The sequence below is a fragment of the Vidua macroura genome, chromosome Z (assembly GCF_024509145.1).
Source record: "Vidua macroura isolate BioBank_ID:100142 chromosome Z, ASM2450914v1, whole genome shotgun sequence".
NCBI classification, from domain to species: domain Eukaryota; kingdom Metazoa; phylum Chordata; class Aves; order Passeriformes; family Viduidae; genus Vidua; species Vidua macroura.
The window spans coordinates 29307511-29335096 of NC_071611.1; the positions used below are offsets into that span (position 1 = coordinate 29307511).

Sequence of the window (27586 nt, forward strand, 5' to 3'; positions counted from 1 at the left end):
AGAATGTGTCTTTTCACCTCACAGTTATGTAATTATACGTACATAAATTTTCTATACTTTGTCAGGAGAGACAAACTCTACAATCTGTAAATCTACTCTTTACTAAAATGTATCCAAATAAAATGGCCTTCAGATTAATCATTGCCAAATGAATACTGACAGCTGACTGACAGAAGTCTTTATATTCTACAGTTTTTTCTCACACAAATATCCTTGAACTGCTTGGCAATCCAACAACACTTAATACATAGAAAAAAAAAGACAACATGGAGAAAATGTCACCGGATTCCCTTAAAAGGCAAATATAAGATCAAAACTTAATCAAAACAATTCAACCATCCATAATGTCAGTAGGAATTTGAGAATTACTGAAAAATGCTAATGCAGTAAAAACAGAAGAAAGGAAAATAGCTTCTTTGGGACAGCAAATATGATACATGTTCATAAAAAGAGCAGTGAGGAAAATTCCATCTGATGTTCAAGTTATCAAGTCAAACAAAAACTAATTAGGAAACAGCTTTGGCTGGAGAATTACATTTTAGTATAGTACTATTTGAAAATGCAAGACTCCATCTTGTCCCTCTAGTACAGAGACACATAATGAAAGAACAATTGTTCAGAGAGAGAAACAGGAGAAAGAGGTAGAGGAAAAATTGATTAGCAGGCCTTATTGTGTCAAGAACCACCAGACTGGCAGAAGTTACCTGGTATCTATTGGTATCTATTCTAGATTTTTACATATTCTAAAAGAGACTCCTTCACATATGAAAGGTCCTAAGCACTCAAACTTTCCTCAAATTGAAGAAGTGTTTGGCTTCTCCTTCTCAACTGCAAATAAACAGCAGACTGTTGTATCCTCTACAGCCTGACAACTTTGACTCCCATCAGGTTCTGTCAAGTACTTCATTAGAGTCTCAGATGGAATGTAACATTATGAAGATGAAAGAGTGCACAGTCCCCACAATACCAGCCTTACAGCCTCCCAAGAAATGTCTAGTTAATTTATCAGAGATTTCATTGGGCTCTCCCCTTCCAGTGAGCAGATGTCTCAAGAAGCTCCAGAAAACAGAAACAATCAAAAGGATCCACCAATAAAACCCAGCCAGCTATGCAGCCTAGTTTTGTTCCCACATAGGTTCACAGATCTGCAGCAATCTTTCCCACAAAACTTGTCTCATAGAACAAGAGGCAGCCGCACAACCTAAGTACAGATCTCCCCTCAAATAAATCAGGGGAATTACAGAAATGAAACTAAGAACATACCAAGACTTCTATTCATGAAGCTATTTTCACAGGCACTTTTGGTTTGAGCTTATTCACTACTTCATCCCTAAAAAAATTATGCTATGATCTTGTTAAAATGCTACAGTTTAGTAGTTAGATGATCAGACATAAAAACTAATAAACTAGATAAAATATACATATTAATTACATCCTGAAACACATATATGCCATACAACTGACACATGCATTTGTTCCTGTTGTTTGACAAACAAGAAAAGTCAAAGATGAAAATAAACGGTTATGCACAAGAACTTTACACATATTCTCACAATACAGGATAAAGGTCAGTCTGAATTCAACCTTCTCAAAAGATACACATCAAACAAGCACTATCCATTTTTAGCAGGTTCACAAGCTACAGAGGATATTCCTTAGCTATTGGTTGTAGTCTGATAAAATTACTCTTTTCAGTCAGTCTCATCTACATTTATACTAACATCCAAGCTATGAAAGTTTAAGTGCCTCATCACGATCATTTAACCCCTGGAGGCACCCTACAGGCTACAAGAAAGATAGTTAACTCTATCCTAGCCAAAACTACTATACTCAGTATTAAAATTTACTTTGTCTTTTTGTCCCACAGATGAGACTCCACCCTTTATGGAAACATAAAAGCTTTATTAATTTTTTTTTTCAAAAACTGTATTCTGAGCTAACAGTACCATTTTGTGGAACAGAACTCACCGAGAACGAGAGCGACTTCTTGATTTCCGTCTTTCCGTAGATCTAGACCGTTTTTTCAGAGGACTTCGGGATCTGCGTCTGTCCTTGTGTCTTGAGAGAGATCTGTTGCCAGATCTACTTCTAAATGAAGAATGCCAGAAGAAAAATATTTTAATATGGAAACTTCATACAAATGAAGTCAACCAATAAAACGACAGTATACGTGTGTTGTATCACCACAAAGTATTATCTGACACCTTCAAGAATGACACCTTGATAACATACCATCTGTAAATGTTTTTGCAAACACGGATACTTTATGCTTCACCATGTGTAACATGCTCTACTTTGAAACCATTTAAATTATACCAGTGTTTCATCATAATTTCCATGAATCTGGAAAATAGAAGTTACTGTAATTTACAACAGGTGTCTTTACGAAATGACACTGCACAAAATCTGATTGGCAATTTCTAGCAGATTGTAAAAATAATTAATTACATTTTATTTCCATTCCTGGCCCAAGCACTTACTGAAATCTCAGTCCTCAAAGAAAGAGGACTTTGGCTGCAACAATCTCTTTTTGCTCTGTTCTCCATTCTTATAATTTAAATTCATAAAGTCAAGTTACCTTTCCAGATAAAAAGATCTGTTAGCATAGATTTCAGTTGTAATTAAAGTGTAGATACTCTGATTAAAAAAAAAAAAAAAAAAAAGTCTTATGCTCTTATGCAGGTTTGATGAATAGCACTTTAAATTTTTTTTCCAAAATACTCGTTAATTTCTGGAAGATCTTTTTCCCCAGGGAAACAAAAATAAAAAGTTGAATTTGCATGTTAAGTTTCAAAAAACCACATCACTGGATACTTTGCTTCCCAAGGCACCACAAGGTTTAACTTACCATAGACAGAAAGATCATAAATATTACTGAATAAAACCTAAAGAACTTTGAAGTACAAAAAGTAACAACTGCACCTACCTTCCACAGCTCAAGGCACACAGTTGAATGATGCAACAGGATTTTAGCTGTTATATTTTTCATACATTTGTAATCCTGCAATTTTTTAGTGTATAACTCCATATAGAGTGTTAGCTACTGATCTCCCATTTTGATCAGTCAAAACAATTCCTTTCCAGGCCTGGGAATCAAGTACACCTTACTTTCTCAGCCCCAAGAAATGTAAACAAAAGTGAGTTAGGGGGAGAATAAACTTGGGGTAAATGACTTCATTACCTGAAACTGTAATTGGAAGATTAACCCCCAGTATGCAAAGGAACCAAACTTACAGAAGTGTGAAAACCCGTGACCCGCTGTCCACTTTGGGTGTAGCCCCTGGGGGCAGAGCTTTGTCTGCCCTAAATGTATGTGGAGGCCCTTCAATAAATATAATCACTTTTTATTCCCTTAATTTTGTCTGGCCCCTGTTTTTAGGTAGTTCCAAACAGCATCAGTAAAATATACCAAGAAGAGGGGAAGCCATTTTTTACCTACAGCTTTGTTTTCCTTATCAGCAGAGAAATACAAATCAACTGCAAGTCCAATTTATTGCAACAGAATCAAAGCACAACCTCCAATACATTTTATGTCACAGAGACAAAAATGATGTTATATAAAACAGTGAAACAGGGAAGCAGTAAGGATAGATTATTTTTATGGATGAGGCTGCCTCAACAGGTCAGACTGGCTTTTTTTCAGCATGTTCTCAAAACTGGCAGTAGCAATATTAAACAATTTAACAAAACAAAAAATATAATAATTAACATTTGTTTAAGGAACAGGTTTTCTGCATTTAAAGAAAGAAAAGCTTGTCTTCTAAAATTCCACTTGGTTTGTGCCAATACAACATAGTACTGAAATTACTGCATTGTTGAGCAAAAACCAGTTTGTTTTTCAATTATGCCTTGAGTTAGGGACATAGCAGAAAAGCAAGCAATAAGGAAGTGACCAAAGGGTCCTTCTTGCATTAAAAAGTACCTAACATTTTGAAGTCACTAGAAAACACGTGCTGTGGTTCCCTACCATTGCAAAACTGAAGCCTGCATTTGTATCACATTTATTTGATAGTATAATTGATGATAATTCCCTCTCACCAGATTTTCTGTATTTAAAAGTATCCTAGTAGCCTTGTTTGAAGAGATGAATGAAAGGATGCCTCAGAGCTGTTGCTGCAATATGGACACCACCCACCTTTTAGAAGTGTAAGCAATCAAATAACATTCCAAATTGTGGGGCTTTTTTTTATCCTTAGCCAAGTATCTTTAGATTGATTTGCCTAGGTTCTCAGAATATACTCCTGACATCGAAAGAATCTGGACGATTTTGGGAAGCCTTATAATTCTCACAGAACAAGTTCTATGTTTCATTCACAGAAAAAAACCTTAATCTTTGAGAATGATCTAATAATTTTCTGTTTCAGAACTGAACAAATTTAGCAAAGCAAATAAAACCTGACAAATAAAAAACTGCCCCTGAAGCCTTTTCCGTATGCTTTTTAAAAACATAACTTCACATTTACAGGATGAAATTAACTCACTGCTTAGAAGTTGAGGACAATACCAAAAACCAGGGAAAAAAACAGCCAACCTATCTGCTCAGGTGTTACCAGTAAATTATATGCTTCATCCACAAAATGCAGGTTTCTCTATAAAATACAGGTCACAAAATGTTATTTGGCTACATAGCCTAATGTACAAAAACATAAAATGTACAAAAAACCCACAGAACTTTTTACGTGACACAGGAAGTGCCTTCTAGAATGTTTAAACTGAAAGTAATCCTATAAATATTTAGGGTTTAGAGGAAAAGAGTATCTATTCAGAGACAAAGTTTCTGGTTATGCTGATCTTCTGGGTGCAAGTTAGTAATCTCTATAGCAATACTTGTCTATAACTAAAAATATCAGTAACCAGCACCTTGCAAAAAATCCCAATATGATTTAGTCTGAAACAAAAAGCATACCTACCTGTGTTTTGAGTGTGATCTTTTCCTTCTAGATCGGGATTTTGAGCTAGACCTGGATTCTGAACGAGAATGGGAACGAGATCGACCGCCTTTTCTTTCACTGCTCTTTCCAGACTCTGAGAGGGAAAAACCACTTTGCAGTGTAAGCTCAGAACATTTAAAGATACCAGTTAACAATCTGGCACAAGTGGAATGTACCACATATATTGCACATCTTCCTTCTTTGCAAATATCCTTCAGAAACATCCAAGAAAGTCACTGCATATACTCATTGAGTGCAGCCATCCTGCAGCAGTACACATAAACCAGATAATTATAAACAGCTAGCTCTACTACGAATGTGATTTATGTTGCTGCCACAATGCACAAGATCATAACACGTCCTCCTTTTGCTCTATTTAGTTAATATAATTACCTTCTTTTTTTTTTAATAACTTGAGAAGAACAGAGTAAATTTAGAGGGCATAATTTTGAAAACAAGAATAAAATATAAGAATTACTGTCTGTATTTTTAGATATTTCAAACTGTACAAATACTGAAGTTTTATTCATCATTGTTTCGTAGGAGGAAAGGAAGAACAGAAGAGGCTGAAAAGTCTGACTGAAGGCAAGAAAGTCAACAGAAACCTAAACAGTGAGCTCACCACAATTCAGAGTCTAATTGTTATTCTGTTGCTTAACAGTGATAAAGTGGTAGAGTTATTTTACTTCTAACCAAAAAACACAACAGAAAATTATTCCCCCCCTCAAAAAACCATCAAGACTCCACACTATCTACCCAACACTAGACAGTATCTGGTTTGTTAGGAAGAAGAATGGCAATGACAAAAAGCAGCAGGAAGTTTACGAAGTTGAGATTTTTTTTATGCTATGGTTTTGCAATCAGTTTAAGCCAGTATAAATCACCACTGGAATGTCTGTCTAACCTCTCAACACAACATCACCTTCCTCCTTGAGCTGGCATATCAGTGTTAACAGGGAACAGGGAACTGGATGAAAAGAAGTCCTTTACAATATGTTAATATTTATCCCAGATTCATCCTCTGATCCCATTTGCTTTGAGGATGCATACAGCCTTTAGGCACCATGAAAAAGAAACCAAATTATCCTGCTCATTATAGATAAGTAAAGCATAGTATTACTGCTTTCTGAACCATGCTAGCTAATGCTGATCGTAAAACTATGGCACTAATGGGTGCTAAAGGACAACAAAAAATAGAAAGCATTTTCTTTTAAACGTTGTCAAGTGCTCTTAACTTAAAAAGTGCCATCATTAAGTATGGATTTAGTATCAAATTTGCATGTTTGAAAACATTCAGTGAACATGTATCTGAAAACACATGATGAAATAAAAAGCTTCAGTCCACTTCTTAGATGCATGAACAGAATTTTGATTATTTTGGTTTCTTCCCCCCAGCATGTACTGAATACTTCTGGATACCCTTCTCTTGTGTCTTACATTTGTGTCTGAAAATACTCTTAGAAATGTGTACCAAGGTAAACACAGAATGTGCCTGTTCAGTAATTAACACAATATACCTACCTGGCTCAATAGCAGCAGATATAAAAGACTGGGCTTCCCTTACCCTCTTCATCACTTCTTCTAGCTCCTTGGCAGCAGCTTGTGGTGTCATTTCAGGAGGCTTCACTATTGCATTATTGGAGTGATTTATCCTAAGTTAAAGAAAAACAAAAATCTTTCATTCTTAAAGATTTGAACAGGGCAAATGAAAAACAGGAAAACATCTCAAATTTGTAAAAAATTAAAACTTAAAACTTTAGTAAAACACCCATCTGTTCCAACTATCCAAAGTATCTTTTATTACTTTGAAATCTTACCATTTTTAAAGAAAGGCAGAACAGTATTCTTATGTTGCAATATTTTTAGTAGAAGTCCAGGAAGTTACTTCTCTATTTCAGATCAAATCTTCACATTAACACCTACTAACTACATACACATCATACTGAAAACTTAATTAGCGCTATGGACATCAAAGATTTTTTCACTATTATAGCTTACACTACCTCAAGATTCATATAAATGTATTTTACTCAATGCTATATGTATTCCATTGAGAGAAATTTATGCCAAACTGTGAAACTGGAGTTGATAAAAATGTTTTGGTTTGTTAACAACAGGTCCACATACTGAAAAAATACTAGTCACAGCATTTTGCTACACATAAGTCACAAATGCGTGTATAACGACACAAACAAATACCTCATTCAACAGCAATATGGATAATTAATTTCTTACTTCAGTGGCCGGTCTCCAAACATAACTCCATTAAAGGCAAGAGCTCGAGGTACAGAATTTTGGTCTGCAAATTCCACAAAAGCAAATCGTGTTGGTTGCGTCTCATCACCTGCCATTCGCACAAATTTGACTTCTCCAACTTGTTTAAAAAATTCAAGCAGCTGATCTGCTGTTGTAGTCTAGAAAGAGTAGAAGAGCTCAGCTGAAGTAAACTATACAATGAAAACCATTATCTATTATATTGAGTAGCCTAAGAGCCACAGATTTTTGGAATGCTATCTCAGCATTATTAAAAAGGTGACATGAATTTGGGAATGTTACATTTTAAGACTTAAAGATGTATATTTTTTCTTCCATTAATCCAAAGAACATTCTACAATTTTAAATAGTATAGCCACAAGCCCTTAGTCCTTCACCTAGGTGAAAAAAAGAAAAATATATTTACATGGGATTTTGTAGTTTTTAGGCAACTAATCTGAAGTAATTGGTAAGAAATTTCCTTGTACCTGTTTCCAAGCTACTGATTCTACCTTTTGATCAACTAAAACAAAAAAATCCAAACAATATTAAAGGACTTAGATTTATGTGGCTTTCTACTAGCTTCCAGTTTGTTTTATTTTATCCCAATCAATAGTACTTTTACACTCAGTAGATGTTTCAGAAGTCAAAAACCTCGAAATGTAATACTTACATTACTATCAGTCAAAAGCAAATATTTTTCTATTAATCCGATCGCCTCTCAAAAAACCAAGCTGCTGACTGAAAGAGATTTATGCTAATTTTAGAACTTCCAGTAGGACACATCATTCCATCTTACTGTACCTAAGCAACTACACTGTGATGTGGGGGACAGCTACCATGATCTCATGACTTCTGAGGATTGCTCATCTAACACAACTAAGCTGTACATTTAACCAACACACACAATTAGAAGTAGGTTTCTTTAATTGATCTACAGTGGATTCTCTGGTATTCTGACAAAGTCTGATCTAATCTGACTGGCTCGTGAACCTTCAAATTTGAAACAACATGAATAAAAAATTAAGTTTTGTTTAAAATCAGATCAGTTTAAATTCATATTATCATTAACTAACAGAAACTCTTTTAACATGTAAGATTAGAATTCATAGATAACATTTTCACACCTTCTGTTTGTATTTCTACAACACAGAAACAAAAAAAAACTACCTGGGAATTCAAGTTTCCAACGTAGACTGTTCTCCTGATTTCATCAATTTTGGATGGATCCACATTTCCCATAATTGGTGGTTGTGGTATTTCTCCCAGCGCCGTAATGTTAGGATCCAATGCTGCTGCTGGTATAGCCCCTAAAGTACCAAGTGAAACACCAAGCTGGAAAATACAAGCACAGAATACACTTTGCAGTCAAGCACTAGTGAAAGATATTCTAATTCTTAATACTTGTTTACCTAGATGTATTTCTGTAAAACAGATCTGATGAACAGATCTAATGTAAAACAGATCTAAGCAATACTTTAAAGGTCATAATGCAGCAGGTTTTTTTAAAGAAGAAAAATCTACTCAGAAATTAGCTTAAGATATAGCTATTAGTTAAAATATTCTGTGGGTTATCAGTTAACATATTATTGAAGAGATCTGGACAGGGATATATATTAATCACAAAATATACAGGCTCTAATGCTTAGAGTCAAATAAATTGAGTAAGACTCTTTCAGACACTGCCAGTATTCTTATTTTTTTGAAAAAAGTATTTGGACTGGATGAGGAATGGCTGAGATCTTGCTCAGCAAGGAAAGAAGGGAACTTCCAGTGCTCAGGATCAAAGGGACACATAAGTGTCTTCTGGACAAATGAATCACCCAAGATAAAATCAATTATAGTTGAAATGCAAAGAATGTTCTAAGTTCTTCCACTCATACCTAGAGAATGAGAAAAGTATACAGCTCTCATGTTTGGAACTGGAAATGGAAAACTCTCCTATGAAACGTTACAAAAAGTCACTTATAAATCACTACAAAATTGGTCCACTGAGTTCCTGGCTTGAATTTTCTCTACCCAAAAAGCAACTGTCTTTTCAAGAAATGAATTTTCTAAGAAGTGTGGGGAATTCTTAACAAGCCCTCAGTACCTTTTTTTATGTAACAAAGGAAAATACTACTCTATTTAGCCTTAAATTTTCCTTCAATAACCCACAGCAATTCACTGATGTCAAGAAAGGCTTACAGAGGCAAAAGGGAATGGAGGAGAAATTGCATAACCAAGCTCCTCTACTTTTCATAGTGAAAACATTGTTAGACAGTCTTAACAGTCAAAAATCTTGCCATAGAGATATCAAGGAAAAGTCTCTACTGCAGCTTTTAATGTTTTGAAGCACTGGTGTCAATGTAACTTAGGTTTTAATAAATTTTTTGGCAGTGGTAACTACCACTGGACCAAATTCATGATCCTACAAGGTAGGATGGCAATTAAAAAAGAACAAAAACCAAAACCAGTATTTTACCCGCTATTTTGGAAAATAGTAATCTGAAAGAAAAACCCTGGGAAGGTAGCACATGTATATCTTCTGATCAATCCTCAGGAGAGCCACAGCTAAACCCTCACTGCAACATCTGTCGACCAGATAGTCCTCATTCCTTGTCTACAGAAAAGGCTACAGAGAACAGAGGAAACTGGAAATTATACTGAACTTCACTTACTGTAGTCAAGGGAGTTGGTGTAGGTATAGGAAGCAACCCTGCACCAGGCATCAGACTTGTCATAGTAGGAGCAGGCGCCAGTAGAGACAGGGCTTTGGCTTCATCTGGGATTTTACCTGAAGAAGCAAATGAAAGCATTACACAGAGCTGGAACACTAGCCAGATGTTACTCATTCTATGATTTTACAATTACCCTTGCATTTAAAAATGTAATAAATAACAATGAATCTATCTACCAGATCCTTACAAAGAAACAAATAACGTAAGTTTTTCCTTTTACCCTGCTCTATTAGGAAAAACAAAAGTGAGCAAAACTTCAAAGACTAGCAATCTCATTAATGGATTATTATTTTAAAAACTGAATAATGTATATAATTATTTAACACTTTGAGCTATGGGTCACCTGTACTGGAAACTTAACGTTCATGAACCAAACGATATCAAGCATGGACGCTTTCCCAGGGCGGTGTTTTCGCGGTGATCGAAAGTTGTTTTACACATGACAACCGTTCGTGTTGGCTGCATCACTAATAGCACACAGAACATCAGATACAGAAAAGAAGAACATTTTTTAAAGTTTAATCCCCAGAAATGGCAAATAACCAAATCAGTAAAAGAAAGAAAACCAAAAAAAGAAAAAAAAAAAAAAAGAAAAAAAAAAAAAAAAGAAAAAAAAGAAAAAAAAAGGAAAAAAAAAAAATAACCAAAGTATGTGCTGACTGAAATTTGTGCTTTTCTTTATTACTCTGGTGCTACCTACTTAGAATGTAAAAATAAATAAAACAGAAAATAATAAACTACTGAACTACTCTGACTGCATAGAATACATACTACAAGTGAAGTTGAAAGTGGATGAAGGAAGAGTAGATAAAACTTAAATTTGTACTCTCATATTCTAGTCACCTCAGTTTATCTGAAACTGGTAAGCTAACTCTAAATTTACTAAGACTGAAGAAAATCATAACTGATCAGGCTAAGCAAGCTCTGTTTTCCCAACATAGGTACTTCCTGCTATTTTAACCAGATTATAGGCCTCCTGTAATGCCAAAAGTAAGTAACAACTAATCTGAATTAAATGCATTGAATGTTAGCCATGATTACACTAATAAATGAACCCCCAAAATATCTCCAACACCAAAAAGATTAATAGTTAAACAATTATGATTACATTTAAGTTTACATTTTAAATTTGAAATGCAAAGGGATTAAAACTGACAGAAACATTAAACACTAAACTAAAAAAATACTGAAAGAAGTTCTAACTACACTAGGTATCTATGATCCGTTCAAAATTACTGGCATAACTGTATAAATGTTAATCAACTGAGTCCTTTGATATTGCCCCATGGATCTTAATAAAGTAAATGCTTTTATTTCAACATTGTTTTAATAGTCAAGTAATACATAAAAAGTGTGCCAGTGGTTTCCTGCCTTGATTAAAACTGCATGTTTTAACTACAAAACATCTAAATCCAAAATTTGAAGATTAATATTCTTATTGAAAAGGAAAATTCAAAGTAGGTTTCAGAACAACCTGCAGGTTTAGCGATAGGAGTTCCAACTGACACCACAGCAAACATTCTGATTTAAAAAATGAAAAGAAACAAGTGCTGCAAACCTGCTCTACAGATCTGTGGGAAAGTGTGGGTTACAGCTGGATGACTGAATGACAAACCAAATCTAAAGGAAACTTAATTTATATGTAGCATGGGTCAAACAGAACAGATAAAATAACAGTATCCATTTTTATTTATGCTTTCTATTTACATCTATTTTATTTATGTTAAATTTTGAGACACCTTGCAACTTAACATGTAAGAAACCACTTGATTTTGCTCACTAAGAGAGAAAAATAGGAAAATAATTAGTGCTTAAGAGTTAACTGTGTAATAATGACTCCCAGGACTTCTTAAAAAAACATGCATGAATCTAAGTCACCATCACAATGTTCAGCCCTTTTAACAGATCTCATTTTGAAGTCAGGCATGCAATAAGAAGGGTACCTGATTTGCCTGGCTACTCAAAAGTATCAGGTACTTTGTGTATCCTGTCTAATATGTAGGCCTACTAAAAGGCTTTTGAATATACGGTTCCAGCAGATGTGCATGCAAATTAGGCATAGAGTTATGTACCAGTTCTTCAGAAAATCAAAGTATTAAAGTTTTTTCAAATGAGTAATCAACCAGAACTTATCCTGAACAGTCAGCATCTTGCAATTAAACAGCTACTCCTGCAGGTTTCTATAGTTCAAGAGACATGGCACAATTAAATCCAATGGTAGAAATGGCTCTGATAGTGGTGTGCCTGCATGCTAACTGAGATCCTTGGTCAGTACTATACATAAGTATATGCCTAATTTAAGTATGCACTTACATACAGCCAATTCAATACACACTTAACCAGGTAAACTTATAAAATGCTTAGGCATTTAGCCCTTTTAAACAGGAGTTGTTAGGCACATACAACTAAGACGATGACTCAAGTTCACAAAGTGACTTCAGTAGAAGCCTAAACTTTAAGTATATGCATCATAGCACTGAAATAACTGAAATCATTAACTTGCTGAATTATTGTTCAAGAAATCCACTGAACATTTCAGGTAGGTTCAACACTATAGCAGCTCACAGAATGAACAGCATGCATAAGTAAATTATAAAGTTTGCAGCATTATTTCCAGTATATTTTGGTCTTTCAACAATGTAAAGTTCTATTTTAAAAACAAAAATCAAGTAGGTTAGTTCCACACCACAAAGAAAGATTCATTTATTTTGTTTTCAAGAATGAGAAAGGGTCTATTTCTACAGACAGAATCCTAAAAAATTGCCTGTATATTCAATGACACTGTCTCTTCAGAATAACTTTTACAGTTTTTAAGTCCAGGTCAAGTTTTAAAAAAAATTCTACAGAACACTGTTGTGTAAAAAAAAAAAAAACAAAAAAAAAACAAAAAACAAAACAAAAAAAAAAACCCCAAAAAACCAAAAAAACCCCAAAAAACTGCAGTATCTTGAGTATCTACCTTCATATTCTTTAAATAGTTTTGAAAAACAAATTAACATGTGAGTCCAAATAACTTAATGAGTAAAGAGCTTTAAATTTTGCAGTTTTACCTGTGTGATTGTATTTATAAAAGGAATACAAGCCCACTGAATACATCAGAACATGCAGGTTATGACACAACAGTTTAGGACAATTTATTTTAAAAATAATACTTTCATTTTTCGAACATGGTATTTAAAATCTGAGTAAGAATGAGGTGAAGATATTTATTTTCTAATGAGGGAGCAGTCAAAATAATGATGCCGTATCTATACCACATCCTTAGACAGATTTCTTAGAAGCTCCTCTGCTTAGCAAACTACAGGTTCTATGATCATTTATTGATTCTCCCCTTTGCAAAACAATCTGGAAGCAAACGTACATTGTCACAGTGTTGCTTAAAGGCATGGTTGTGACTGCTACTTTTTTGTACCATTAGTCTAAAGAGCCCTAGACAACCTAGTCCATACTAGAATCCATTTTGCTGAAAGCTAAACAGAATCATCTGCATCAAACAAGTACTAATAACAGTATTTTTATTCTTCAAGCACTCAAATTAATTTCCAACTCTTTGTAGTGAACCTACACAGTCAAGCCTCACATCCAAAGTGCTTCTGCAACGTATTTGCTTGTTTTAAAAAAACTGAAGAGTTCACAGTCTACTATAAACATTAAAAAGGTCATTATTTTCCTGCTATTTTACATCAATGGAACACGTATGCTTAGAAATAAAGTAATTTCTATTAGATCCAACTTATGAATCGTAGTGGACTTAGCAGAAGCGAATGAAGAGATTACAGCTACTGGCAATTACAACTGTCACAGCCAAATTCAACAAAGATCACAAATCAAAGCTCTTCCCAGCTGCAGTGCAGAGTCTGGTGAAAGGAGTAAAAACAAGAGATCCCAGTGCAGCTGGCTGGGAAGAGCAGTGCCTGAGGACTAGACGCACCACTTTATCCACCACCACTTCTGTTTCAGGGCTTCTGTTTCACAAGAAGAACATCATTTAGAGATCAATCACTCCAGCATGAACTGCCAGGGCTTCTGAAACTCTGAGATGACTGGAAAAACCCTTTTTTTTTTCTGACTTTAGTGGTTTTTTAAAAACATCTTCCTGAAATAATTACCACTAGAGCATGTCAAAGTGCAACACACACGCACCCACACAAAGAAAACTGATTCAATCTTCCCACAAGTAACAGTGTTAAAAGACAATGTGTCTCACATAACACACTCCAACCAAAACTTCAGGCTGCATTTGTACTTATGAGTGGTAAATAGTTTTTTCTGAAAGTTACAGAAAAAAAAGATGAAATCTTACTACCACTGATCTCACTGGAGCAAGGTTTCATCAGAAGTAAACAAGTATTTAATGACATTCGATATTCATAAAAGTTCAATTTCAGAAGTAATTATTTTAAACTCATCATGTTAGACATAAATAGTAAGCCTTCTTTTAAATAGCTGGTGCAACATAAAATAGAACACTCTGCTGAGGGAAAGTAGCAGAGAAATACTATGACTTTACTTTCTAAAGTTGCTTTCTCCCAAAGTAAGAGTTTTAACTGTCCTTTTCCAAGACAAACTCATAAAGCACAACATATGGAAGAATAGATCTCGAAACACTATTCCTGTCTTCTGACACAACGTACTCATCTGCTGAATTTAGATACTTAAATTCCAAATCAAAGATATCCTTAATTCAGAGCACTAAAAATGAATCATTTTCTAAATTCTCCATATACCATCCACCATTCATAAGCAGCTTCAGGTCAACTTCAAAATCAAACACCATGAACCCTTTACAAACATCATTTTACAGAACTGAAGTACCAGTTCACAAGTACAAGGGAAAGAGATTTAACAGAACAAAACAAAAAAGGGACAAAATAAAATAAAAATAAAAGAAACAAAGGAAAGAAAGCAAAATAAAATAAAAACAGAGACAGGGCGTCCATCTTCAGCAGGTCAGACTTCGATCTCATTTCCCCCATGAAGGTTTCACTTGGCGGCAGGTTTAGTGGCATGGCAAACAATGCCTAACTCAGGCAAGTGTAACAGGTCTGCCTTGGCCAGTCTAGTCATCTAATAATGCACAAATATCACACAGAGAAAACATACAAAACCAAATTAATAGTCAAAATCCATCTACCAGATAATGTGGACATAAAATTTAGAAAGATTAGGGTGGCATCTTTGTTTAGCTTTCAACCTTTGCATTTTCAAAGCATATTTAAAGAAAAATCTACCAATACAGACACACACAAAAAGTCGTATTTTCACAGCTTAATAAGCTTACTTCATTTACAATTACAATTTTGTTAAATTGTTCATCAACTGTCGCATACTTTACATTGATTTCATTCTGTAGTGATTTCCTCCTTTATTTACCACTCTTTAAATACACTCCAAATTTCAGATTTTTTTCCTATTTTTTTGAACCAGGTTTTTAGATTTCCATTTTACCTCTCCTCTATGTTTACCTACACATTAAATTTTTTATTACTGGCAATGTTGGTCAATGGCAGCATAAAAAGCCATCACTACTTTTAAAACCCATGATCCACTTCACTGACTCTACTAACAGTGCATCATATGACACATAGTGAAAAAACCCTTATGCCATGGTCTCCAAAGCCATACTTATTTCACACAATAAATTAATCAGAAAGCTAAATTTGTATAATTTCACATATTTTTATAAATGAGTGATTTTGATACGAAGTTACAGAGAACAGCATTCTGACATCAAAAAAGGCAACCTCAAAACCCAATCACTTGTTCATCTAATTATGCATACATTACTGTGGAGTCCAGAATGTATCTGAACAGTGACCGTGTTTTCTCAGAAATGCCTGATCAGCCAGTTATGAATAGAGCTGGAACAAGATTTGCCAGAATTTTGACTTATTCTCCTTTCATTCACTGTCTACCACAAAAGACACATGAAAATGTAGCTTTACCTGCCTGTTGCCATATCACGTCAGGCAGTAATCTCATCACAAGAAAAACACCAGGAAGTGTTGTTCCCTCATTAGGCAGCCATCTTCCCTCTCTGGCAATACTGAACCAGTGTTAAAATCTTATTGATGAAATATAAAACTAAGATTCTGAACAATCTTCTGTCTATTTATTTAGGGGCAATTCTTCAACTGGAGACTCTGGTCCCCTTAGCCTCTACACAGTTTCCAGTCCATATATATAGCAATATTCTCTTCGTGGCTTAAGAACAAGTTAAAAATATGAAAACAAAGAGCCTCCAAAACAAGATACAAAAGGAACTAAAAACCTAGGCTTTACAAAGATAAATGTATGTGCTGCATGACCTGCCTAAGAAAGCTACAAGAAAAGGCAGTATACTGTAGGTCAATATGGCCTTTAGTGAAAGTACTTTTATAGTTTGTGAAATTTTGGAGATTTGTCAGTTTGTTAAGAATGTCCCAGATGAGTATTTTAGCAGCACTCACCTCACACTATTTAGATCATGATGCAGCAAACATGCCAAAACATGGTGCTCTGGGACCTTGTTAACAAACTGCAAGAAGTCAATAGTATTTTTTTGAACCAAAACCTGACTCTTGCAGTTAGAGATGTTAATAAGAGGTATTTCTTTATCTGCTGCAGTTTACAGTTCAATCACTCTACATTTTGCTGTTCATGGCAAAACAGCAATTAAGTTGAAAGTACAGTCAGGTTCACTCCATCAGCTGGAATGATTCCATTCTGAAGAGGCAAAAGGTCCAGTACCAGTCAGAGGCTAAATTCCACAGTGATCCTAATGAAGTCAATGGGGCTCTGCCTAAATCCATTGATATGCCTGCCACAAGAACTTGCTTCATGTAATTGTATTCAAATCTAGGATGCTTCTACTAACAACACAAACTGTCTTGTACTCAACACATCTGTAAAAACATGGCCTCAGAGCTAGGGGAAGGAACATCTCTTAATGTAAAATTCATCAACTATTTTATCTTATGAGAGTTTTAATGTAATTACATTAGTAATATTTTTAAGAACATTTAATGCAATTACATTATATCAATAATGTTTTTAAGAACACTTTATGATGGGAGCATTCTGGACAGATCACTGCATATTTAAACAGATATCCAAAACAAAAAAGGAGTACCAGTATACATAATGAAAGTTTTTTATGGCACATCAAGTAACATTTTCAACAGTAACAAGAAGGAAAAATGTTTGTTTAAAAATTAAACTAGCACATAAACATTTATATTCAAACAGTATTTTGAATGCTAAGTATCTTGGATTAGATGACTCTAAAATGGCCAAATGAGTATATCACGTCTGTAAGACAAAACTGGGATGCACTCTAAAAATGCAGAAATAATCAGTATATTTAAAAAAGCACAAATCAGCAAAAAAAATCTCTACAGCAGAGGTGACACATTAAGATTCAAACTGCAATGTTAAGTGTCAGGAAATTGCCTGATCTTCTCAGAGCTCCATTGACTTCAGTGGGAACTCTGTGTGCAAACACACTTGCCTACACAAACCATAGTGAAAGGAATTATTTTCCTTTCTTTTCCTTCAAAATACGTAATAACTATGGAAACCTGAGTTATCATAACTTAAACCAACTAGCTTTTGGCTATTGCTGAATTTCCATTAAACATGTATAACTGGGGCTTTTTTAATTCAATTTTCTATTTTGTTTCAAGGCTTTTTTTTTCCAAAAAGCAATAAAATAAAATAACACAACAACAGAGCATCACCTTACATAGAAAGCTTAAAACAATTAACAAACACAACAAAGACCAACATTACAGGAGAATGTCTAAAATACCAACCTTCTGCGCAGGGCACAACTATCAGAGCTCTGTCAATAAAAACCGTGTTAGTTAGATGCTGGGCCACACCAACACTCGATGCTTCACGAAACTTAATATAACATACTTTGGAGGAAAAAGCAAGAGGTGCGTTGCTGCAAGATAAAAGGAAAAAAAACCAATTAGTCTTAACTGTATGCACGTATTTTCAACTATTACTCCTTAGGAAAACAAAAGGTTTTTTCCTAGAAAAGGAAGCCTAAAGTATAGAAATCTACTAACTTGCTGTAACAGTGAGATAAGATGGAGCACTTTTTTAATGAAAACTTACATAAGCCAAAATCACTAATTAACAAGACTAATTTTCTTCTGTTATCTAGCTACACAACACTGAATAGTACATTTTAAATTACTATTTTAAGGAGCATATTTACTTGACAATTACAATTGCCAAATAATAGTTTATTTTTTTTTCTGAAAATAATCTTTGTTTAGGAAAGACAAACAAGAAACCCTGCCATTTTTTGGTGGGTCCTTCAGATATTAGCCTGTAATAATCAATATTCTTTCTCCAGCTTTCACAAAAGTAGTTTTATTAATTCTTACAAAGATAAAAACAGTTCATGAGAGGGCTTTCAAATACTGGGTCTTAGCTGACTAATATAACAAAAATAATTTGCCTCAGTTCAGCACAATGTAGCACGGAGTAACATCGGAGGAAGTATGAGCAACTCACCACATGGCTACAAAAGGGAAAAAAAAAATTGTAATTCATTTTTCCATTGCACTGTATGCCAAGAGAGAACAATGCAATCTTGATCAAAACCACTTAAGTTTGCTTTAAAAATTGAATCCATAGTCAGTGTTTGTAACCTTTATATTAGCAGCTTATTTCTTCACATGAAGGAAGTACAGGTAAATATTCAAAGAGAGAATACAGTATTGCTGGAATATCAGCAATTTTCATTTGAAATCATGGAAAAAATGTTGCATAGACTGTTTCACCCTGGTCCTGTCACAACCAAAATGGAAATACTTGTCAAATTTCTGGAAGCACCAGCAGCAGTTCAAGTTTAACACAAACCATCTTGGAGTCCCCTCGAATTCCAAGGACGTGTTTCCCCCAGTTATTCTGTGAAATTCTATTAGATTTCAGGATTTACATACAAATCAAAAGTTTCAGACACATGATCTCATCATATTAATTATAAAAATAAACCAAAATGTAAGCCTGAGTCAGGCAAACCAGTATGTTTCTGGCTACCAGGACAGTAGCACAAATGTATAATATCTAGAGATGGCCAAATTCAGAATGGCACTCAGAAACACCTATGATGGAAAATTCTGTAAGAACAGACAAGACTGTGGAAGAAAAACTAGACAGGGAGTGGGAGACACATAAACATGAAAGTCAATGTCATACAATTTAGAGAAACATTTCAAGATGACTACATTTCTTCTGCCCACTTTTATTTATTAGTGATGGGTAATGCTTTTACCATTTCAAGTTTCCACATTCAGGAAGGAAATAACTGCATAAAACAGCTTCTGAGCCAGCTGTAAGGTCTCGGTTGAGACCAGTTTCCAACATCAGAGGTGACAGCCAGCTGTGACTTTTTCAGTACTCTAGAGATACTTCATTCCCCACAAAGACTTCCATGGCCACAAGTAGTTTTTATTTGGTTTGGCTTGGTTTGGTGGGGGAGAGCACTCTAAGGGGAGGGAGGAGCTCATGTCTTGGAGTTTCTTGTCATTACTGTATGGTGTTTGCTTGTTTATTTTAAAATACATCCCTCAGTGTTATAACCCAAACGGCTGAAGTCACCACTGAAGGTTCTATGGCCCACACTGCTGAAGACTTCTAAGATCTGCTGACTTTTCTTCCTTTTTTATTTTCTTTGCCAACTCAAAAATATAATTCCGCTCCACGGAGTTTCAGACCCCCACAATAATCCTTATAAATTTTAATATCTATAGAGCCTGCACTATCAAGTGTGTTTTTGTAATATTTACTCTCCCCTGTATTCCCTGATTTAGAACACAAAAGTTATGTGGACAGTACGTTAAAAAATATTAGATGTCTGAACACTTGTGCAAATGAAGCCCTACAAAGACATCTTGATACCAAGTGTTTTCCAGAGGTTAGAAAGGAGAAATTCTCTACAAGGTGACACTCTCTACTAAAAACATATCAAAGTTGCATCAGGGGAAACTATTAAGATCTAAGAGATCTAAAATTTTAGAAGGTTTAATAGTGGTCGAGTCCTCTCCTTTTATGAAGGGGGCATCCAAAATCTTCTCATCATCCTTTTTAAGAAGGCTTTTTCCTAAACAGTGAAGTCCTACTCTAATTCCTTTTAGTGGGTTTTTTTTGGTGGTTTTTTTTTTTTTTTTTTTTTTTTTTTTTGCTAGCCTTTACTGAGGCTCAATTGAGGGAGACTCATGATCTTTTTCCTAGGTTACACAGCCTTGATGTCAAAAAGCAACTCATGTATCTCTAATTCAAAGTTACTAAAATGCAATTAGTCTCTTTGAAAAAAAAAATTAAGAGGAAATAAATATCTAAATAGTATTTGGACATTTCTAACATTTTTGTTTCACTTTGCAGGAAGACAGCAACATTCATCTCCTAACAGAATAAAAATCAACCAAAGTATTTCCTAAGAAGGATCTATTCAGAAATCTACAGTAATAATGATAATAATGATAATAATGATAATAATGATAATAATGATAATAATGATAATAATGATAATAATGATAATAATGATAATAATGATAATAATGATAATAATGATAATAATGATAATAATGATAATGCTACAACACATTTCTCTAATTCTCTCCAAATTTTCTCAAGTGGGGCAGGGAGGTGGGGTGTGTGAGGTGTGGAGGACATGACCAAAATGAGTTATTCATATTCAATAGAATATCATGGTATAATTCTGCAGATCAATTTTAAAAAGGCTCTGTGTGTTTTGCCTCATTGCTGTCATTACAGGATATAACAATTTTATTTATTGGACTACACAGATGACAACCCCTTTTCTCAGATGAGACTTCCCTTTTCTTGGTTAACTGAAGGTGGCCCATCCAGCTGTGTCAGAACAGATAAGGTATACAAGTGAGAGTGACTTGGGTGGCACTCCTCAATGCTAAACTAGGCTTTGCCCAAATATCTCGTTCATGAACAGAACACTTTAAAACTCCAAACTAGAGGAGGCCCCAAACCCCATTGCCAAGGTCTGGTATGGCATATGCCTCCACCTCTCAACACCTGCGGGGTTACAACCAGAGCAGAACTTCCTGGTGGCAGAACACAGAGGCCAACCCAGTCTTGCCCTTGACTAGGGAAGGGTTATGACAAACTAGCCAGTCATCCAACTTTTTGTTAAACCAAAAGTTTATTCTCCAAAAGAGTTCTAGCTTCCAAGACCACTCCAGACTATTCAGTAGCAAGTAGTACTACACAGCAGGTCTTTCCACACCTAATAGATACAGTTTGTGACTCCCTGCTTTCAAACAACTCGTTCTGCCAAAACCCAATTGTTGCTCAATAAGTTTTTCAACATTTAACCATTCAAAAATCTTCTTAAGGCCACATTTGAAGGCTCATTCCTACACATGTAATTTTGAAGCCGACTCTGAAAGACAGACTTCAACTGGGTTACAAGTGTATGGAACTTTCTGTGCATGTCTGGGACTAAGAATCCAATTACAGGTGTCACTGGTCTCCTGTTAAACTGAAAACACCACTAGGCCGCGGCAGGGGCTAGCATACTAGAGTTCCCATCCAAGTCAAAAGACCTGTCACAACCTGCAAACCAGCTTCAGTTTCTAACTGTACCGCAAACTGACAGTGATTTATGTTTTGTTTGGGACACCTCTGTTTCCTATCCACTTGTCAATGAAATACTGTTTTACGAATTTATCACAATGTTATTCAAATACATTTTCAGAAAGCCAACAGGAAACACTTTTTTTTTTTTAAAGGAAAGGCATTGGAGTAATTACTTAATTTTCTCCCAAGGTAGCAATTTGGAAGTCAGTTCAAATGTCCATAAGTAGGAGGCAAGGAAAACCATACTTTTAACATGTATGCATAAATAACGGTAAATAAAACCAAGAGTCAAGCAGGTATCAATCCTGCATCCTATCTCTGAAAACTGAATTCATCAGCATTATAACCTTGACATTCATAAGTTATTCCCTACTATGGTACTGGATTTTAGTATTTTATGTGTATATACACCCTGGCAAAATTGTACATATTGGCATAAACATTATTTGTGTATAAATGTCAAGAAAGTCCCCATTTCCCTTAAAACCTGTTATATAACCTAGTGAAAGACAAGAACAGCAGCTGCAACAAAAAAATCGATTCAGTCAAGAGAAAACCCAAAATATAAAGAAGCAACTATGGAACAAGTCCAGGACAAAGCCCTATAAAACTGTATAAAAATCCACAATATAGCTATCAGTAATGCATGTCTTATTTTAAGCATATTTTTATGTATTTTTTTTTTCTGAATGATTGGTATTCAAATATAGGCAGATGTTATGCAGCTACGTAAAAACTAATAAACACCAACTTTTTTGGCTGTTCTCTTTTGCAAATCAAAGTTTTGTTAGCCTGAGCATTTTTGTATCAAAGTTCACGTATTGGGATGCTAATAATGTCCTCTCCTTTCCACTATTCCGATTTAATTTTTCTAAGAAAATACAAGGTTTGATAAGGCACATTTATTATTCGCTTCCCAGGATAACTGCTGTCTCGAGAGAAAAAAAATCATCTCCTCCTGCTGATCATCGCCTTCTCGGGAGAGGCAACACTGGTATTTTGCAAGCCCCTGCATCTCCCACCTGAGCGCACCTCTCGCACGCCGCTGACACCACGCGAACCGCTATAACATAGGGAGAGATGTGACGCATTAATTTACTTCATAAGCCTTACTGGGGGCAACTACGAGACAGGGCAGGTTCCCTCCTCTGCCCTCCGCAAAACCTCAGATACTCTGGCTTCTGTTCGAATGGCCCCTTCTCGGAGCACACGGTCCTTCCAACAGAAGGGAAAAAAAGAAAAAGAATAAAGGCAATCGGGCGACGGCGGGCCTGGAATTCCCCGGTCTAGCTCGCCTGCACCCAGCGTGGGCGAGGAGACAGACAAGACACAGAAAGCGAGTTTTTAGGAAAGGGGGAAAATCGCCGGCGCCGCCATCTTAAGTGCGGGCGCAGCGCCTTCTCCGCAGCTCCGGCCATACAAAGGGCAAGGACCACGTGACGCCTCCCTGGTGCCCGCAATCAAAATGGCGGCTCTGGCCTCCTGCCCCTGCCGATCCTGCCACCCCCGGCTCCTCCGCGCCCTCCCTCATCCCTAGGCTCCGTCGCTGCCGAGGGCGGCACGGGCCCCACTTACTCTGGGGGATAGAGACGCAGCTCCTCAATATCTCCCAGGAAGCCGAAGAGCGTCCGCATTTGCTCGCTGGTCACGGCCGAGGAAAGGTTGGTGACCTGGATGACGGACGTGGGGCCCAGGGGGAAGCCCAACGGGACCCCGATGCCGCCGCTGTTCATCATGGCGGCGCCTGCCCAGCCTTACCGCGCGCACCCGGGGGCGCGGGCCCGCCCACCGAGAGGGGCGCGCGCCACCGGCCGTAGCGGCCCCGCGGACGGGCGCTCTAGTGGTGCACTCGGTTGCTCCCAGAAGAGTTCTCAGAGGAACTGGAGGCCCCTGCCAACGAGGCCTTCGGCCCGCCCGCGGCTTGGATATCACTCACTTCCCCAAGAGCCGCTTCCCCAGGAGCCACCTCATATGGAGCCGGCCGGGCCGCCGTGCGTAGGGCGGGACCGGCGCGGGGCCGCGCCCCGCCCAGGAAGAGGCGCGGTCCGTGAGGGCCCGCCCCTGCCTCGCGCTTTTCCGTGCGCGCGGCGGCGGCTATGAAGGCGAGGCGGGCAAGGGGCTGGCCTGGTTGGCCCGTCGGCTGCCCGGGCCCTTCAGGGGTCAGACCCCGGGGAAAAATGAGATTTCCCATTTAATTGCGCGTTTGGTGTCCACGATCAGTAAGAGACAGTTTAATCACCCCAGGGAACAGACCTCTGAACACACCCTCTGTCTAAACAGGAAGGGCTTGTAATAGAAAGGGTTATAAATTGTTCTGGTTTAAATTGACTGCGACGCTATCCCAGTGAAATTGATCTTGCCTGCAGTTGTAGTTCAAGTTCTTAAAAACTACATTGTCTGGAGCAAATGCGGCTGAGCACTTCATGTGTGGGCTATCACCATTAGGGATCAAACTGCTCTCTTTCCTAGTGGTATGGAGCTGTGCATCTTGGCACTGAAAGGTTTAAGGTTTCTGGCAGTTTGTAAGATTTTCCATTCCCCAACTGAGAAGAGATTGAAGTATTTTTGAAGCTATCTGGGTTGAAAAATACTGCAAATTTGTGACAGTTCCCTGAACAAGTAGGTCAGTTGTTACAGAATCTCCACAGATAAGTCTGGGTAGTGCTTCCTTTATTGATGCTCAATACATTACAGAAATGTAATTCCAAGCAATTGTCAGAAATGCATTTTATATAAATATGTTTATGCGTATGTTTCAGATAGGGCTTATTTCAAAATTGTTATCAGTGCACTCATTCTCTTTCTAAATGAAATCTGTATTCCAAAAGTACAAAAATCGGTTTTAAATACATTTTTCAGCCATTCTGTTAGCTTAAGTTGAGAGAAGTTTAACTGGAGCTTCCACATATTTTGTTATATATTTTTGAAAATGAAACTGATACTATTATTCTGCATATAGGAACGTTACATAAAATTTTGTTATGCTTTCACTAGATCATCTTATCCAAAGATGGTTAGCATAGATGTAGAAGCTATTTCTGCTATGAATATTCTTATCCTTTCTCTTTGCATCTCTCAGTGGGGGGTCCAAAATAAAAATCAACTCTAAAATTCACAAAGAGCCTTGTGATGTCAGAACTGACTGGGATACCCTCCTTCAGATAAAGCCTATAACAGTACATACAAAATTTTGAGCTACTGATTTGCTCTTTGAAAACAAAGCAAGCAAAGCAGTGTTTAAATTTTGTAATTATCAGTCCCTGCCATAGTACAAAATTCGTTTGGAAAATAAATTAATTTGTATTTCAAGAAGAATTGGAAAAAAAATCACACCAATCCCAGACCCCCAAAAATCTAATGCTGAAATCTTTGAGTTACATGTGCTGCCACTAAAAGGCTGGAAGCAAATGACTATCTTAGTCAAACCGCTCAAAATTTAACGTGTTAAGGAGCCACTCCCTCTCCTATAATAAAAACTTTGCTGTAGGCCTAGAGAAAACTTTAGGCTCTTTGGAGGTAAACTTAAATATATTTAGGTTACCTAAATATAAAATAAAATAAATAAATTTATTTAGGTTACCTAAATATAAAATGGTGAAGCTGTTAAATAAGAGTGACTATTAAGCTTTTGTCTAAGACTGTATTTTGTGATCTTCCCATGAGGATTAAAAAGCATTTACTGCGTAATGTTAATTACATATACCAGTAGAAAAATACTGGCAATTCAGAAGGAAATTACGGTAAAAAAGTGTTTTAGTGGTTCAGGAGAAAAATCTTTTCATTACAAGAAGTCAGCTTTTAAGCAGACAGTAGGTAGTCTGATAGAGGTGGACATCTCTGGTATTTGCTGTGCTTGCAGGAGAAGGGAATTGAAATAATATGAGGTAAAAGAAAGAAGCATCAGAACGCTTTCATCAGCTTTCCTTAAATGGAGCCTTAAAGACTTCAAAAATAATGTTAGCCACAGATTTGATTAAAAAAAATCAAATTATTTGATTAAAAAAAAAAAAAGTTCTAAGTTTTAAGCAATTTATGAGAAGTGAAATTTAACTTCAGATTCAACAACTCCTGTAGCACTGGTAAAACTTGCCTCTGGACATCTAAAGCCCTGGAGACTAATGAGAAAGCTCAAGCAAAAAAGATGTACCCATGGCTGAGGAGAACCAGGTTAAAGGAGTTGTTCACAGGCAAGGTCACAGGACATGATGGGATGTTTCTGTGAGCGCTGAGGAATCTAGCCAGGGTACTGTGTGGCTACTTCTAATTATCATTCAAAGTTATAGTGTTTGGGGAGGGGAATATCACCCCTAGATTCCAGATGGGCAGGAAAGGAGCATTGGTAAAATTATAGAGGAAATCAGCCCCATCTCAGTCCCTGGGAAAGTGATGGAGCAAATTCCCCTGACAGCCATTTTCAAGCATGCTAATGGCAAGAAGACTGGGAGTTGTGAGTATGGATTTATAAAGAGAAAACTGTGCCTAACCACCTGGTAGCCTTCTGCTGCCATGAAATAACTGGCTCATGAATGAGGGGAGAGTAGCTAATACTTTTATCTTGACTTTTTCGAGGCTTTTGTAACTTTGTCCCATAATATCCCTTAAAGTATTTTTCTTCGACTGCTCTTTTGAAAGCAGTACTAGAATGCCACTAAAAGCCAATATATCTGTATAGCCTGTGCTACCTAAGTTTGTTTTCATACACAGTAACTTTACACCACTTTCCTTATTGTATAACCAAGATGTCAGTGTTTTGTATAGATTAGTGATGCAGAACACAGGAAAACAGTTTCTCTTCTACAACATGAATGTTCCTTCTCTTGAATTAATCAAGAGGCATAATCTTTAAATGCCAATCTCCTACTACTCACAGTAGACTGTGGGTACAAACTACTGCTGATAATACTCTATTTTCTGTTTGTGCTCAGACACATGTTCCAGTTTCACAGATACATTTGCACGTCATATTAACTTGAACTAACTTTCAAATACAGACAAATCAGAACATTTCAAAGACAACAGACTTTTTTCTAAACTCCAGCAGATCCACAGTGCTTCCCAAGTACAAGAAGTGGCTTTCATCCCCTTTCCATTGTTATACCTTTAAGGTTTATCAGGTAACTGCTCTCATTTGTATGTATGCCTTAGTATAATTTATGGAGTTTTTTTTAAGAGTCATGTAGAACAGAAAAACATCTTACAGAAAACAAACTCTTAATTCTGTGTAGTAATCTTCAATCCATCACATCTATAAAATAATTTAAGAAGAAAGTATAAGACCAATTTATATACCTACCCAGAAAAATTATGAAAATATTTTTCCCAGATAAAATTTCTAGTGTAGTAATTGTTTTCCCCAGATTCAAGTTTATGCATTTAGAAATCTTAAAATCTGCCTATGATCAGATTAACAGATGAATGCTACATGGTCAGTGTAAGCAGCTGAAACCAGTTTAAACTTGCTGCCTCTGGATGGCAGTCAGCTGTACAAGTTAGCATTGGTAAACTGAAACAGCTGTGAGATTTCTGCATCTGCTTTTTATCTATTTTACAGCAAACATGTGAAAAAATTTAGAATTGCTGTATTGAGCACAGCAGTTTCAATTATAAGAGTCACGTTAGCAGCTCTAGGAGTGTGTTGAATGTATTTTATAATGACATTCTTCTCCCCATAAAATTGTTTGTATCAAAATGGAGTACCTCTTCTTGACTTAAAATTATTTTTAAACTTACTTCAAAATAAGATGAGGGGGTTAGCTGACAACCTGAGATAGTGTTGCTAACTCTGAATCTTCAAGCACATATTAAATATAACAAAGGAGGAGGATTTCCACCACTGAGAGACTGGGAAAATGCACAAAAGCAGTTAAGATTTGAGAATCTTAATCTGAAAACACCAGCTACTTTCAAGGCAGCATTTCTACTTATGAAATATAGTATGTATTCTACTTGGATTACAGAAGCATTTTTTCTTCAAAAGGTGATTTTAGAAAACCCTTTTTAAAAGCTATATAAAAGCCTACACATCAGTAGATAAACTAATAGTTTTATTATATACTTTTAATACCCATA

At 36.3% G+C, this 27586-nt stretch overlaps 1 protein-coding gene across 2 annotated transcripts in view; it reads right to left on the reverse strand.

The window, feature by feature from the left end:
- The window catches only part of SREK1 (splicing regulatory glutamic acid and lysine rich protein 1), a 33576-nt gene extending 9910 nt beyond the window's left edge, over positions 1-23666 (reverse strand). Inside the window, exons 1-8 of one of the 2 annotated variants that reach the window (XM_054002723.1) lie at positions 23093-23666; positions 17698-17831; positions 9845-9960; positions 8355-8519; positions 7167-7345; positions 6453-6583; positions 4911-5025; positions 1969-2088 (exon numbers count right to left, since the gene is read on the reverse strand). In XM_054002723.1, coding sequence (XP_053858698.1) covers positions 1969-2088; positions 4911-5025; positions 6453-6583; positions 7167-7345; positions 8355-8519; positions 9845-9960; positions 17698-17831; positions 23093-23253 — 1121 coding nt within the window. In that variant the 5' untranslated portion in view covers positions 23254-23666. Of the gene's footprint in view, positions 1-1968; positions 2089-4910; positions 5026-6452; positions 6584-7166; positions 7346-8354; positions 8520-9844; positions 9961-10247; positions 10329-17697; positions 17832-23092 lie in introns of those variants that run through there. The other variant, XM_054002725.1, reaches the window with a different exon arrangement.
- Positions 23667-27586: the final 3920 nt, after the last annotated feature.